Source organism: Sciurus vulgaris, assembly GCF_902686455.1.
Source record: "Sciurus vulgaris genome assembly, chromosome: 14".
NCBI lineage: Eukaryota > Metazoa > Chordata > Mammalia > Rodentia > Sciuridae > Sciurus > Sciurus vulgaris.
In genome coordinates, this window is record NC_136475.1 from 8941996 (window position 1) to 8956118 (window position 14123).

Sequence of the window (14123 nt, forward strand, 5' to 3'; positions counted from 1 at the left end):
ATTTTTGGTACTGGGGATTGAACCCCGGGGTGCTGAACCACTGAACCCTATCTCCAGTCCTTTTTATTTATTTATTTATTTATTTATTTTTTATTGTAAACAAATGGGATACATGTTGTTTCTCTGTTTGTACATGACGTAAAGGCATACCATTTGTGTAATCATAAATTTACATAGAGTAATGTTGTTTGATTCATTCTGTTATTTTTTCCCTCAGTCCTTTTTATTTTATTTTTTATTTTGAGATAGGCTCTCACTAAGTTCCTCAGGGCCTTGATAAGTTGCTGAGGCTAGCTTTGAACTTGTGATCCTGACGGTGACTCTGGGGATCATCTCATTAAGGAATGTCTGGATGTCAGTATTTTGAGAACTTTTTTCTGCTCAGAGGTTCTAGAGAATTCTTTTTCAGTCTTCTGCTTGGAGAGTATAATTGTAGCCAGACTTTTGAGTCTTAAGGAGGGTGAGGGAGAGATAACTGTGCCCCAGCAATCGGTTAATAAATGTTCACTTAATGCCCCCGGATTCTGTAGGTGTCCACTACCCTGAACTGTGTCTGGAATCTTCCAGACCAAAGACCTGGCTTCTCTGATCTTTCTTTGAGCATTCTCTTCATTTTCTTCTGCCATCCCTACTGGATGGTATTTTGAACTTCAGCATCTATCCTCCTTATCCATTTTCATGTATTTGAAATCTTGGTAACTTTGCAGTACATTCTGGTCAATACCAGGTCATTGATCCTTTCTTCAGTTACATCTTTTTTTTTTTTTTTTTTTTTTTTTTTTTTTTTTTTGTACCAGGGATTGAATCCAGGGATACTTAGCCACTGAGCCACATCCCCAGCCCTTTTTTGTATTTTATTTAGAGACAGGGTCTTGCTGACTTGCTTAGGGCCTCACTAAGTTTCTGAGGTTGGCTTTGAACGTACGCTCGATCCCCTGCCTTGATCTCCCAACCTGCTGGGATTACAGGTATGTACCACCTTGCCCACTTCAATTACATCTTTTCTGCTCCATCTGATATTTTAATTTCAATGATCAAGTTTGTAATCTCCAAGGTATCTAGATTTTTTTGGTTCCATACCCTTCTGCATCCAACTTATCTGAAAAGCCCAGGTCTATCGTCCCTGTTTAATCCTATTTTTTTCCAGATATGAACATTGGGTCCCTATTCTCCCATCACATCTGCCTTGCTGAAATGTTAAGCTCTGCCTGGTTGTGAGCTCATCTTTGATCCTAGGATTCCTTGCTAGACTCCAGGCATTCTTGCAAGATGGGATGGGGTATGCAGCCGTGACTCGGTCCATCTGTCTAAAGTGGAATGAAGAAGCCCGTAGTTAGCCTTCCAGACAAAGAGGTTTCCTGTTCTGAAGGGCAGTTAGGCTCTGGGGCCTTGTCTTGCCTCACGGCTCCTGACATCCACCGCTCTGCTTCTGCACAACACCTCCGAGGGTCACTGTCTGGCCTGAGGTCAGCATTCCTGGCTGTCTGTTCTGGATGTTTCAGCCTCCTGCTCCCAGCGCCCACGTTCTGGTCTGAATCATCCCTAGAGCTCCCCCCACTTTTGCCCCAGTCTCTTCTCTGATTTTGGGTCCATGGTTTCCATCTGCTGATCCCATACATTTTCCATCTTTTATCATGGTGTTTGGTTCACTGGGTATTTTCTATATTGTTTTCTAACCAAGAAATTAATTTATTTAGATCACTTGGAGCAATTTGTAGACTTGGAGTAAAAAGAAATAACTACTTGAACTTGGTCTGCCATCCTGAACTTGAAAGCTCCTTGTGTAGATAATTTTAATGCTTGCTACATTGAACTGTAATTATCTATTACCCAGTGCTACTCCCAGAGACACAGATGAAGTTGTGCTTGTACTGAGATGTCTTCTAGTGCCTTTGGAATTAATTTGATGACTGAATGAAGAAATGACTGCACCAGTGTGATTATAATAAGGATTCTAATTCATGTCCTATCATTAGCAAGGACCTCAGTTGGCTCTCCATTTCTCTATCTATAAAATTGGAGGAAAGGTTATAGATCTTTCCTTTCATTGCAGTCAAAAGATCTCCCTGTAGCTATTTCTTGTAAAACAAGTGTGCTCACCATGAATTCTCTGGTTCTTTGTTTATCATGAACTTTCTGAAATTCTTCTTCACTTTTGAAGGATGGTTTTGCTGGGGATACCACTTTTAGTCTTTTCCTCCAATACTTCCAGTATATCATCTGAAGAGTCAGCCGCTATTGAGATTCCCTTGTATGTCATAAATTCTTATTTCTGTCTTTCAGATCTTCTTTGTCTTTGATTTCGGACAGTTTGACTATAGTATATATCAGTATGGAGTGCGTCTATCCTATCTAAGGTAGAGACAGAGTGGAACATTAAAAGAGGAGTAACTTCAAGTTTTTCCCGCTTATAGTTCGATGCTGGGGATCGAACCCAGGGCCTGTGCTTACAAGGCAAGCACTCTACCGTCTGAGCTATCTCCCCAGCCCCTCGTTGAGCTTCTTATATATGTAAACTTTCATTGAGATAAAAAACTTTGGACTTCTACAATTTTTTTCTTTTCCTTTGTTATTATTTGGATCTTAGATGTCCATCAAAAGTTCATATGTTAAAGGCTTCGTCCCAGTGCAGCTGTGTTCAGAGGTGGGACCTGGGGGTGGGGGCTGGTTGAGTCATGATAGCATCGACCTCGTGGATAGATGAATTCATGGACGGATTCATAGCTTGATGGTCTGTCAGGAGGCTGTGGAAACCTTAGGAAATGGAACCTTGTTGTAGAAAGCTTACTGGGGTGTGTGCTTGAAGAGGATATTTTGTCCTTGATCCCCTCCTTCTCTTTCTGTTACCTGGCCACCACGAGATGAGCAGACTTCTCTGCCAGACGTCCTGCTACCTTGATGTCTGTCTCATGACAGACCCCAGAATGATGAAATCAGGTGACTGTGGACTGAGACCTTTGAAATTTGTGAGCCCAAATAAACCTTTTCTCCTTTAAAGTTGCTTATCTTAGGTATTTTATCACAGCAGCAGAAAGATGACTAACACACCTTTTATCTCCCTCTTCTCCTTCTGGTACTGCCATTACGCATATGCTGGTGGACTTGATGGTATCTCACAAGTCTCTGGGGCTTCGTTTCTTTTTCTTTCTATTCCTCAGACTCGATAATCTATCACCAGTTCATTAATCCCTTCTTCTGCCAGCTCAACTGTGCTGTTGGGTCCCTTTAGTGGATTTTTTATTCACATATTCTACTTTTCATCTCCAGAATTTCTATTTTTTTTAATATTTTCTATCTTTCTACTGATCTTCTACTTGGTGAGATACCACTGGCATGCTTTTTAAAATTCTGTACACATGATTTCCTTTCATTCTTTAGTCTTGGGGATTAAACCCAGGCACTTGTACGTGCTAAGCACACGCTCCACTTCTGAGCTCCACTCCCAACCTCCTTCAGTTCTTTGGACATATTTGCAGTAGCTGACTTACAGTCATTACCTACGAAGTCCATCATCCAAGTTTCCTCAGAGGCAATTTCTAGTGGCTAATTATGTGTGCAACTTTTGTTTCTTTATAGGTTTCATGCTTTAAAAAGATACTGTACTTTTTTTAAAAATATTCTTTAGTTGGCAATGGAACTTTATCTTATTTTTTTATTTATATGCAGTGCTCAGAATCGAGCCCGGTACCTTGCACATGCTAGGCAAGGGCTCTGCCACTGAGCTACAGCCCCAGCCTGTACTTTTTTAATAATATACTTCGGCAGCCCTGAAAAAAAAATAAAAATTTCTCCCCTACAAGGTTTGTTGTTGCTGTTTGTTTAGTGACATTCCTGGGCTAATTCTGTAGAGTCTCTTTTTCCTGTGACATGCAGCCAACTGAAGTCTTTCTTCAGCTAGTTTAGTGATTCGCTAATGCGTGGACAAAGAATCCGTGAATGCTTTGACCTAGGAAACTTCTACCCACTGTCCGGGAGCTCTGGGTGTGGGTTGAGGCATGCCTTCAGTCCCTGGGCAGCTTACAACCCTGTCCTGGTCTTCACTTCCTGCCTATCCAAGGCCTGAAGGTCAGCTAGAAATTGGGAACCCTCCAAGGTCTTTCTTGAGCAAACCATAGCTTTTTAGATCCTTAGGAATATATCAGAACTTTTCAAAGTACTCTCTGGAAACCTCGTTTCCTAAATTTTCTTTTAAAGTTTATGGCTAGCTCTTTGTGCGTCCCAACTGGCATCACGGTAGTAGGCAGCTCTGAGGTTAAGCAACTGAAGCTTATGAGAACTGACAGATGTCCTGAAGATAGGAATTTTCCCATGCAGAGGCCCCAAATGGGATTAATAACGTCATAAGGATGGGGGCTTTTCCACGGAGAGGGCTCCGTGTTGGGTTAAATGATAACATGCTGCAAATGAAGCTTTACCAGGAACCACAGCACAGGTCAGAGAGTGAAAATACTTTTTTTTTTTTTTTTCTTTTTGGTACTGGAGGTGGAACCCAAGGGCATTTTACCACTGAGCTACGTCCCCAGCCATTTTTACTTTTGATTTTGAGACAAGATCTCACTAAGTTGCTTAGGGCCTTGATAAGTTGCTGAGGCTTGTTTTGAACTTAGGATCCTCCTGCTTCAGCCTTCCAAGGTGAGATACGTGGGATTATAGGTGTGTGTCATGGACACACACACACACACACGGATCCTTAGGAATCGCTCCTAGCTGGGGAGGTACCAGGGCTTGGCAAAAGCCAGTGGGCTTCCAGGACTCACCCCTAGCCCCTGGTGCCTGGCTTACTGTTCTCTAGGCCCTTCCCCTGGGAGATGCCATATTTTGAGTACTTTGAAGCTAGAAGTTGCATACTCATGATCCCTGTAACTTACCAGCAAGAAAAGTATCTTATTGCCACTTTACAGATAAACTGAAGCTCACAGAGGTCAAATCACATGCTGAAGGTCAGAGCATTGTGAGTGACAGAGGGATCCTACTTCACAGAGCAAGATACTCTGGTGTCACCCAACCCAACATCCTGACCCTCAGGCTGGTAATGGGGTGGCAGAGAGGCCACTGATGGAGGTGACCATCATTAAAGTTTTTGAGCATAATAGGTTTTTTGAGCATATAGGTTCTGTAGCCCTCTCACCCAGGAAATGTCCTTTAGAGGCAGTCCGGAGCAGAGAACAATAGTAAAGTATTAGATGTGGCTTCTCCTGCTACTCACACCTGCTGACATGGCTCCCAGGTTAACTCCTGCTTTTTCGGGACCAGAGATTCCAGGCAGTGCACCAAAACCCAGGGTGGCTAGGTTAAAGTCCGGCTGGGAGTTGAGGGCTAGGAGCACTGGACCATCCTCTGTATGTGCTCAGCTCAATAGAGCCCAAGGGCCTGGGCGCCCAGAGTCCACCCAGGTGGTCCAGGGAGGGCAGGATGGTAGGTCACCAAGTGTGCCAACATACTAACTAGTCTAGAGCTTCACCCCTTCCCACTGAGCACAAAAAAGGGACACAGTCATTATCAAAAAAAATGCACACAAAGCCAGGCATGGTGGCACACACCTGTAATCCAGTGGCTTGGGAGACCAGGGCAGGAAGATTGTGAGTTCAAAGCCGCCTCAGCAACAGTGAGGCGCTAAGCAGCTCAGCGAGACCCTGTCTCTAAATAAAATACAAAATGGGGCTGGGGCTGGGGCTTGGTGGTCGAGTGCCCCTGAGTTCAATCCCCAGTTCCAAAAACAAAAAACAAAACAAAACAAAAAAATCCATACAAGACAAACTTTATTGTGGTATTTCAGACTTGTTAAAGAAATCTTAAGTACAGTGCGCTTTCAAGCACAATCTCATCACGACCTCACAAGCACCCTGAGAGATAACTACAGATTACTTTGTAGGGGGCACTTGAGGGAGGTGACCCATTACGTCCTACAGACATGACTCCCTGCTCCAGGTCTTCAACACCCTGGGCCTGCAAGACAGAAACAGCAACCTTGGCCATAGAGTGAGGACTCAGGCTACCCTCTCTGCATACAGCACCCTGGGGGGATACCTGGTGTGAGCAGAGAGGTTTCTCCTTGCTCACTGGCCCGAGCCCAACTTCCACTGGGGAAAGAGCAGTAGAGTGGCCACCAGCCCCCTGCATCCCTCTCTGTCCTGCCTGGAGCTGGCCAGGCTCCCTGACCCTTGGCCAGGATGAGGCCGGGCTGCACCTGCTCCCTCTGCAGAGCGAGGTCCAATCTGCTGCACCTGGAAGCCTCTCTCACGAGCCTTCCCCAGTCCTCAGTGACCACACTGTGGCTATTGCCTGGATCTGCCAGCGACACACAGGACACGTGGCGGTATCCCTGAAGATCCGCTGGGCACAGGAGCTGCAGAAGTGTGAGTGGCCACAGGGGTCAAGGTAGGTGTCGGCAGCGTGGTGGAAGCAGATGATGCACTCGTCCCCCTGGGTGACTGGGAAAGAAAAGAACACAGGTTGGGGTGCATGTCGGGTAAGAGGAGGGCCACTACTCACGATCTGACCCCAGAACAGAGCAGTGTGCTGTATTCTGAACATGACCTCATGTGAAAATGCTCCCGGTGTGATCAAGTGCAGAAAACCGGGAAAAAAACTAACACACATACAGTGGCCTTCCCTTAGTACAGGTTTTGCATTCCATGGTTACCTGTGGTCTGAAAATAGTAAATGGAAAATTCCAGAAAAAAACAAGTCATGAATTTTTAATAATTGGCATTACACTGTACTGTTCTTTTTTTTCATTCTGTTATTTTTTGCACTGTACCATTCTAATTGTCCTATTATTCATTATTGTTGTTAGAATCTTACTCTACTTAAGTCACAAATTCAACTTCTTCATAGGCATGTATAGGAAAAACCAAGTATATAGAGCTATCCCCGGTTTCAGGGTTCAGAGGAACATCATGAAACATGCCCCTGGGGATAAAGAGGGAATACAGATCATAAAATTCCAATTTTTTAAAAATAGTTACCCCTTCTTGGTAACATCTCTGTTTTTTTTAATGATATCTTTATTTATTTATTTTTATGTGGTGCTGAAGCTCGAATCCAGTGCCTCCCACGTGTGAGGCAAGCGCTCTGCCACTGAGCTAAGCCCCAGCCCCCAAATTCCAATTAAAAAAAAAATTGTAGTTGTAGATGGACGACGTTATTTATTTTTTATTTGTATGCAGTACTAATGATAGAACCCAGTGCCTCACACGTTGGGGAAACGTTCTGCCCCTGAGCTACAGCCCCAGTCCATAAAATTCCAATTTTGATAAAAAGAAAACAAAGTCCAACACTTCTCCATCTGCAAATGCATGCACATCTATGATAAAAAAAATATTGGAAGAAATCCACCCAAGAGGTCATGGTGGTTTTTAAAACGTTCTGCTTAGCCAGGTGTGGTGGCACACAATTGTAATCCTAATGGCTCGGAGGCTGAGGCAGGAGGATTGCAAGTTCTAAGTCAGTCTCGGCAACTTAGTGAGGCCCTAAGCAGCTTAGTGAGACCCTGTCACAAAATAAAAAATAAAAAAGGGCTGGAGGTGTGGCTCAGTGATTAAGTGCCCCTGGGTTCAGTCCCTGGTACAAACAACAACAACAACAACAACAACAAACAAACAAACAAACAAACAAAAACCTTTATCCCTTAATCTTATTTCTATTTGGCAAAATCTTACAACGCTGTGGATTACTTTCTACGGCAAAAGCCTAACATTATGTGCTGTGATGCTGCTCTAACAAGAGCTCTGTAACTTGTAAAGCGGGCCGTTGCTCGTTGCTCTAGAAGGCAGAACTCTGAGGTCACCCCCACGCAGAATCACACCTTCTGGCCCAAAGCCTGCGGAAGGCCTGCCTCGGGGGACAGAAAGACCTGCCCCGTCGGAACAACCCGGGCTCGGGCTTCCTCCCACTTCACTGGGCCGGGTGCTGGAGATCAGGGAGTCCACTCACCTTCGGGCTCAGGCACAGCCTCCTCACTGGGGACCGCGGGCATGGCTGTGGGACACAGGCTGGCTGTGGGATCTGAGGCAGAGAGCGAGAGTCAGGGCGCTCCGTCACGCCCCGGCCCCGCCCGCCCCTCCGCGGCCTGCGCTCGGTCCCCACCTCTTGTCTCACCCAGCAGCTGGATGGCCTTGGTGGTGCCGTACACGTCCATCACCGCCCAGAGCGGGGCGCCCACGAGCACGTCCTTGCGCAGCAGGAGCCGGCGGCCCGCGTTGACCTTGGCAAAGAGGCGGCCTCGGCGGTTCACCCAGAAGCAGACCACGTTCCCGGGGAGCACGCAGCCCTCGGGCAGCACGGCCGCCCACGTCGGGCTCTGCTCCTCCAGGTCCGGGCACACGAAGGGCGGCAGGCTGGGCGCCGACACGCGCGCGGGGTCCAGGCGCGTGAAGCCCACGCGGAGGCCCCCGCACCAGCCGCCCTCCTGCCGCAGCACGCGCAGCGCCACGCGCTCGCCGGGGGCCACCGGCCGCTGGCTGAACACGATGCCGTCGTAGAAGGTGGCGCGCCTGCACGCCGTGCAGCCCCGCGCGTCCAGATGCACCTGCGCGCCCTTGGCGTCCTCGTGGAAGCGAAGTGCCTCTCGCGGAGCCTCAGCGGCTGTGGGGCAGGGTGGGGACGTGGAGAAGTCAGTGTGGGCCTGGCCAGACCCACTGGCTCCTTGGGGGAACTCACAGCACCCCAGGGGCCCCAGCACTCAGGGCCACCTTCGCATTCCCTGGGGGATCATGTCCACTTTGCCCAGGTCCCTTGACACAGCACCATCCTTAATCGCCCCGCGCTCCAGGAACCCCCCGGAAATCTGCTCAGAGCCTGGTGGGAGCCCACTTTGTTCCGGATCTGATCTCCTCTGCAAACCTACTAAACTCTCAGTCCCCTCAAGGAAGACATGAAAATTAAAGGAACTTGTGCCTGTTCCAGACGTCTAACCTCCACCCGGCCAATGGAAGCGCCAGTGTTAAGTGGAAACAGCAGGTGCACAAACTATGTTTATTATATCCACCCCAGACCAGCCCAGGAGTAGCTGGCCCATGTGCCAATGGGATCACTCTGGCAGGTGGCCTGCAGTACTTTCCTGTAGGCTTCTTTGACTCGACCATGACATTTTCCCACAAGGAACTGCTTTGCTTGTGGAGCCCTGCCCCACCCTTCCAAGGTGATGACCTCTTCCTGGGAGAAAGTGGCTCCCCACCGGGTAGGGGTGCAGGCTGGAGAAGGAGGCCGGGGTCAGCTGTTTGGAATCCAGGGTTGGTCTTGCCAAAGCGTGGAGTGGGCTTTGCAACCAGGGACTTCCCATCTGACTCTGCTTGGCAGCCAGGAAGGGGAAGTTCCGGTTGGACCGATCCTGCAGACCTGAGGCCTGGAGGAAGCTGGTGGAGCTTCCTGCCCCAGGGCTGCCCCTCCTGCCCCTGGGCCCTACTTCCTTCAGGGCTGCTTGGGCAGCAGCCCTGCTCTGCCAGGGTTGCGGGGCAGGGAAGCTGGCTAATCCTTTGCAGTTAAAAACAAAAACAGGTAAACTCAATCAGAACTTGAGCCGGAGCCCAGCCAAGACCCTGTCCCATGACGGGCTGTTTTCCCCTGGCTTGCTCTGACCACACACATGCCAGCCTCATCCCAGCAGGGGCCAGGGAGAGGAGACTCCATCTGGTCAGGCTTAAGGGACACCTTTGAGACCATAGTGACATCCGTGATGCGCTGAAATATCGTGCCCTGTGACCTCTGAACAGGCCTTCAGAGAGCCCTGTGAGTCCACGCTCGCCCACCTCACCCATGCCTCTGTCCCCAGTGTCACCCTTTCCCACAATGACCTCATTCCCCCTTTCATCTGATGGACGTACCAGACCCCTGTTCCTCAACACTCTACTTGTTCCTCAAGGCTGCACCCTGTTCCTCAGGAGGGCGCCTGCGGGGCAGTACATCTGGACTAGTGCCAGACCAAAGGGCCCTGACATCAGCAAGCCTGCCCTCTCTCCACTCCCGAGCCGGGCATCCAGGAGCCAGGGTGGGTTACTGGTCATGTTTGCCACCCGGATTCTTGTCCAGATCCCCCCTGCTGCCTAGGACCCAGTCTCCTTAGCCACAGGTAGGAATGATATCCCTGACCGTCCAAGGCCTGGAGTCTCTGGTCGCCTGCCTGGAGACCCTGAGCAGGAAGCATTCACTGCCCACCAGGGCTGGGGCTCAGGGGCAGCCAGGAGCTCCTGGTGTAACCAGCTCAGACCCAGGAGCGGGCAGGCCGCCCCCGCCACACACACTCAGCCTGCCCCTGAGTGGGCACTGGAGAGAAGCCCTGGAGTAGGCCAATCCTGTCATCTCCTGACAGCCACTGGGGACAAAACTAAGGGGCAAATAGGAGCTGTCCTAGGCTTGCCCAGCACAGGCCCTGCGGGAAAGCGGTCCGTCCCTGTCGGAACGGGAACTAGATACTGGTCACGCTCAGCTCCTGGGGCCTCCACAGTGACCAGCAGAGATGAGCCCTTCTGGCTGACTGGAGTTTCTACCCCCACCCCCACGGCCTGGGCAGCTGGAACAGAGACTCAGGCCAGCCTGACCCCTGGCAGGACCTACTCTAGGGGCAGGGAGAGGGTCAGAGGGAAGGCTTAGGGCCCTTCCCTTCCTGGAGGGGAGCCAGGGCACTGGCGGGCTGGGTCCAGACCAGGGAGGAGGGGAGACTCCCTGGGAATGTCCTCAGTGTGTGCAGGAGTCCCTCAGCAGGACAGGGAGGCCTTGGGGATGCCTGAACAGGAACTTGACAGTCTGCAGAGCTCCATCCCTACTCAGGAGCCTCCCCACTGAGCGGCCATGGGAGTTTTGTGTTCATGTCACCTACACAGAGGAGAACTAAGGAGACACACCGGAGGCACGGTCCCCGGTGGCCAGGATGTGTGAGCATCCTTCTCCCAGCTGCACACTTGGGCTATGCTCCCTACTCCAGGCAGGCAGTCCCTTAGCAATTGCCTCCCGAGTGTGATCTTGCAAGGTGGCCCCACAGGCAGGACAACACAGGGCTCTCCACACTCACTCTCCTGTACGGTTGTTATGGTTGTTCACTGCACAAGGCCCAGATTGAGTGGGGCTGAGAGCTACCCTCACCTAGCCAGCCCAGCAAGAGCCTACAAGACTGTGTCCACCCTCAGAATCCCCTTCCCTTCCTTTGCACCAGGTTCTGACACTTGAGTTTGGAGCTGGGCCACAGGGGCATGAAAAGGGTGGACACCCACTTTCATTCTGCCTGGGTCCTCCCACAGAGCTTTGCAGGAGTCCCCCTTCTCGACGTAGGCAACCTGGCACTCCCACCCCCAGGGTGGGGAATGGCAGAGGTGGGCACGGGCCAAATGTGGCTCTTCATGCAGGTCTGTCCTGCTGGCTGGGTTGACACCGGTTCAGAGAGCCCAGGCCCCTGAGCGCCCCCACACCCAGAGGTGTCTGTCATTTGGGGCCCATCTTCAGGCAGATCCTGAGGCTTAGTGGAGCAGCGTGACTTACCCATGGAGACCCTGTCCACTGCTGCTGGAGGAGAAGGGCTGTATACTGGGCTGGACAAGGACCCACCCTGGCAGCAGGAAGTTCAGGAAGCACGAGTCATGTGCTTTGGGATGTCTCCACCCCTGGACAGGTAGAGTCAAATTACAGCTCTTTGCAGCTAGGGTCTTGAAATTTAAGTGACATGGGGTCAGCGCCTCCTCCACTCGGGCCTCCTGGACCGTCGGCGGCGGCTTCATCACCAGCCCTCCTGCCTCAAGACTTTCGGGTGCGAGGTACCCACTTAGCTACCTGCAGCCTCTCGCTCTCCTCCCTCGCTCCACAGGGGAGGCACTCCGAACTTGGGAAGCTGGGTGACATCCACGTTCTGCCAGCCAGAAGCGGGGGACCCCGGCCCGGCTCCTAGCCACGCTCAGCCAGATGCTACCTCCTTTATGGCGCTGTCAGTGTCCTGCCTGGAGCGCAAACGTGGTTGTCAGAGCAATGGTGGGTCTGGGGGCTGGTACGTGAACCTTCCGTGCCCACCAGGGTGCCCTGAGCAGTGGCTTTGGCTCTTTGCCTGGGAGGGCATGTCCAAAGACACACAGTCCCGGCCTCTGAGGACGAAGGACCTGGTTCTTCTGCCCGCCAGAGGCCCTTCTACTCAGGAACGCCTGTGGCCCCAGGTGAGGCTCCCGGAGAGCCCGGTCTCTGTCAATTTGTTCCTCCTGGTAGTCCTGTAAAGCCAGCAGGGTGGGTCGCATTGTCCCCTGCCTACAGATGAAGGAACCAAGGTTCTGGGACAAAGTGACCCGCTCACGAGCAGAGCTGGGACTCCTGGTTCTCCACAGACCCTGCACTCTCGCCCGCTGCCCTCGCCCGCTGCCATTCCCTCTGCACAACAGGGTCTGAGAAGCATCACAGCAGATCCTGGACCCAGGTCTGCTGGGCTTCCGCAGAGCAGGGAAACGGCTGCACAGGATCCGAGGGGCGTCAGGCGCGGCCCCTGAGCCAGGGCGACCCTGCCTGCACCTCCACCCTGGGCTTCCACTGTGGCAATGACGGTCTCGCCGCTTCTTGCATCCCTGGCCCAGGATCCCAACTGGGGATGCAGGAGGTATACTTACAGGCCTTGGAGCAGAGGTGGGCTCCCATCAGCCTGGGTCCTTGGGCACAGGTCCCTGGGTCTGCAGGGAGCTGTCTGCTGAAGGCCAGTGGTCAGGTTTCCAAAGACTCAACAGGTTCCCTTTTTATGGGCCAGAGATCATGTTACCGAGTTGATGATTAATTGGATTGGCTGTCAAGCATTACAATATCCTGGGGATTTCCTGGTCAAGTTCTCCTGGCTTGCAGCAAACTTGGTGCAGCTGACCGACCTGAGAAAAGGAAACAGGAACTGGGGACATGGTCTGGGTAGGTTTTAGGGTTGCCTTCTCTGACTTCTGACCAATCTCAACCTGGCTGTGTGTTGTGATTGCTCAAGTCATGTTAATAAGCACCTGCGTCCAGACTTGCCCACAAAGATTCGGGTTCCATTGACAGGTGGGACCCAGGCATTAGGAGTTTTAAAAAGTACTCCCGGTGAGTCCAGTGCACAGCCAGGTGGAGGCCCACAGCTACAGGCCCCACATACAGAAGGCGCTCAATTTGCTGAAGTGGAATTGACTTGAATGAGTTGCACCCCAGAATCTGTGAAGTGGTGTCTGCCCTGGGTCTCCAGCACAGAGGAGGGGGCTCTGCAGACAGAAGGAGAGAGGGGGAGATGGTTCCCCCAGACCTGCTGGAGCTGAAATTCTACTTTCCAGAATTTACCACATAATGCAAAAGGCCCCAGCAGAGGTCATGCCAAAGGCCTGCTGGCTCCTGGCTCTGGCTAAGAAGTCAGAGATCTTTTGTCCCTTTGATTGCCGCAGGGAAACTGAGGCTCATGGAGGAAGGAGCTCCTCTTACCCAGTGTTTTCTATGGGGCAAAGAGTCTCCCGCACACTTTGTTAAAAGCAGAATGACTCAGAAGGCCTGGGGCCTGCAGGGATTTGTTTCTAACTTCAGGTGACAAGGCCCAAGCATGTCGCAGGCCTGAAGTACCTTGGCCCTTGACCCCCAGACTAAGCCTTTCCCAAGATCCCAGATCAAGGTCACGATCAGCCACTACTTGGAACTCTACCATTTGAATATCTCCTGGGCACAAGGACAGAACGGAGGTGCAGCGGAATAGGCTGGGGAGGTTGATCGGTGGGAGTGGGTGGAGAGTCTGAGACCCAGGCTCTGCTCCCGTATTACCTCGGGCTGCTCCCTTGCGCTCCCTGGGGTCTCCATGATAAAACAGGAAGCCACGACGAACTGGTCTGGGGGTCCTTCTAGCGACTGTGGGCTTGGTGAGCGGAAGTTGACAGCAGCCTGGCCTGGTTACCTTCAAAGACGTTGCTGCGCCTGGCCCGCCTCTCATGCCACACCCTTGCCAGGCTCTGGGCTTTGTGCATGACAGGCAGTTTTCCACAGGCCGAGAGCACCTGGGAAGGAGCCAGTGCCAATCATGAGGAGACGGCTCTTGGAGGTAACAGCTGGCCCCGTCCCCTGGTTTACGGTCCTGGTGGCCCAGTCTGAGGGAGCCAGGCTCATGGCATCCCCTAGTACCCTCTGGCAGTCCTGCCAGTCCTGGGGCAACGCAGGAGCCG

General features: G+C 51.4%; 1 protein-coding gene across 1 annotated transcript; it reads right to left on the bottom strand.

Annotated features, from left to right (window-relative positions):
• Window positions 1-5742: 5742 nt before the first annotated feature.
• NEURL3 (neuralized E3 ubiquitin protein ligase 3) lies at window positions 5743-13857 on the bottom strand. Its single transcript, XM_079110565.1, has 5 exons — window positions 13729-13857; window positions 12576-12824; window positions 8101-8586; window positions 7936-8007; window positions 5743-6431 (listed from the first exon to the last, which is right to left on the bottom strand). The coding sequence occupies exons 2-5, from the start codon at window positions 12601-12603 to the stop codon at window positions 6238-6240; spliced, it is 780 nt and encodes a 259-aa protein (XP_078966691.1). The 5' UTR covers window positions 12604-12824; window positions 13729-13857; the 3' UTR covers window positions 5743-6237.
• Between the last annotated feature and the right edge of the window lie 266 nt (window positions 13858-14123).

Coding starts and splice junctions, on each gene's coding strand:
- NEURL3 (XM_079110565.1), bottom strand. CDS start 12,603: ATGGGAGCCCACCTCTGCTCCAAGGCCT. Junction 8,587..12,575: donor CCACCTCTGCTCCAAGGCCT/GTAAGTATACCT, acceptor CCTGCCCCACAG/CCGCTGAGGCTCCGCGAGAG. Junction 6,432..7,935: donor GGCTGTGCCTGAGCCCGAAG/GTGAGTGGACTC, acceptor TTTCTTTCCCAG/TCACCCAGGGGGACGAGTGC.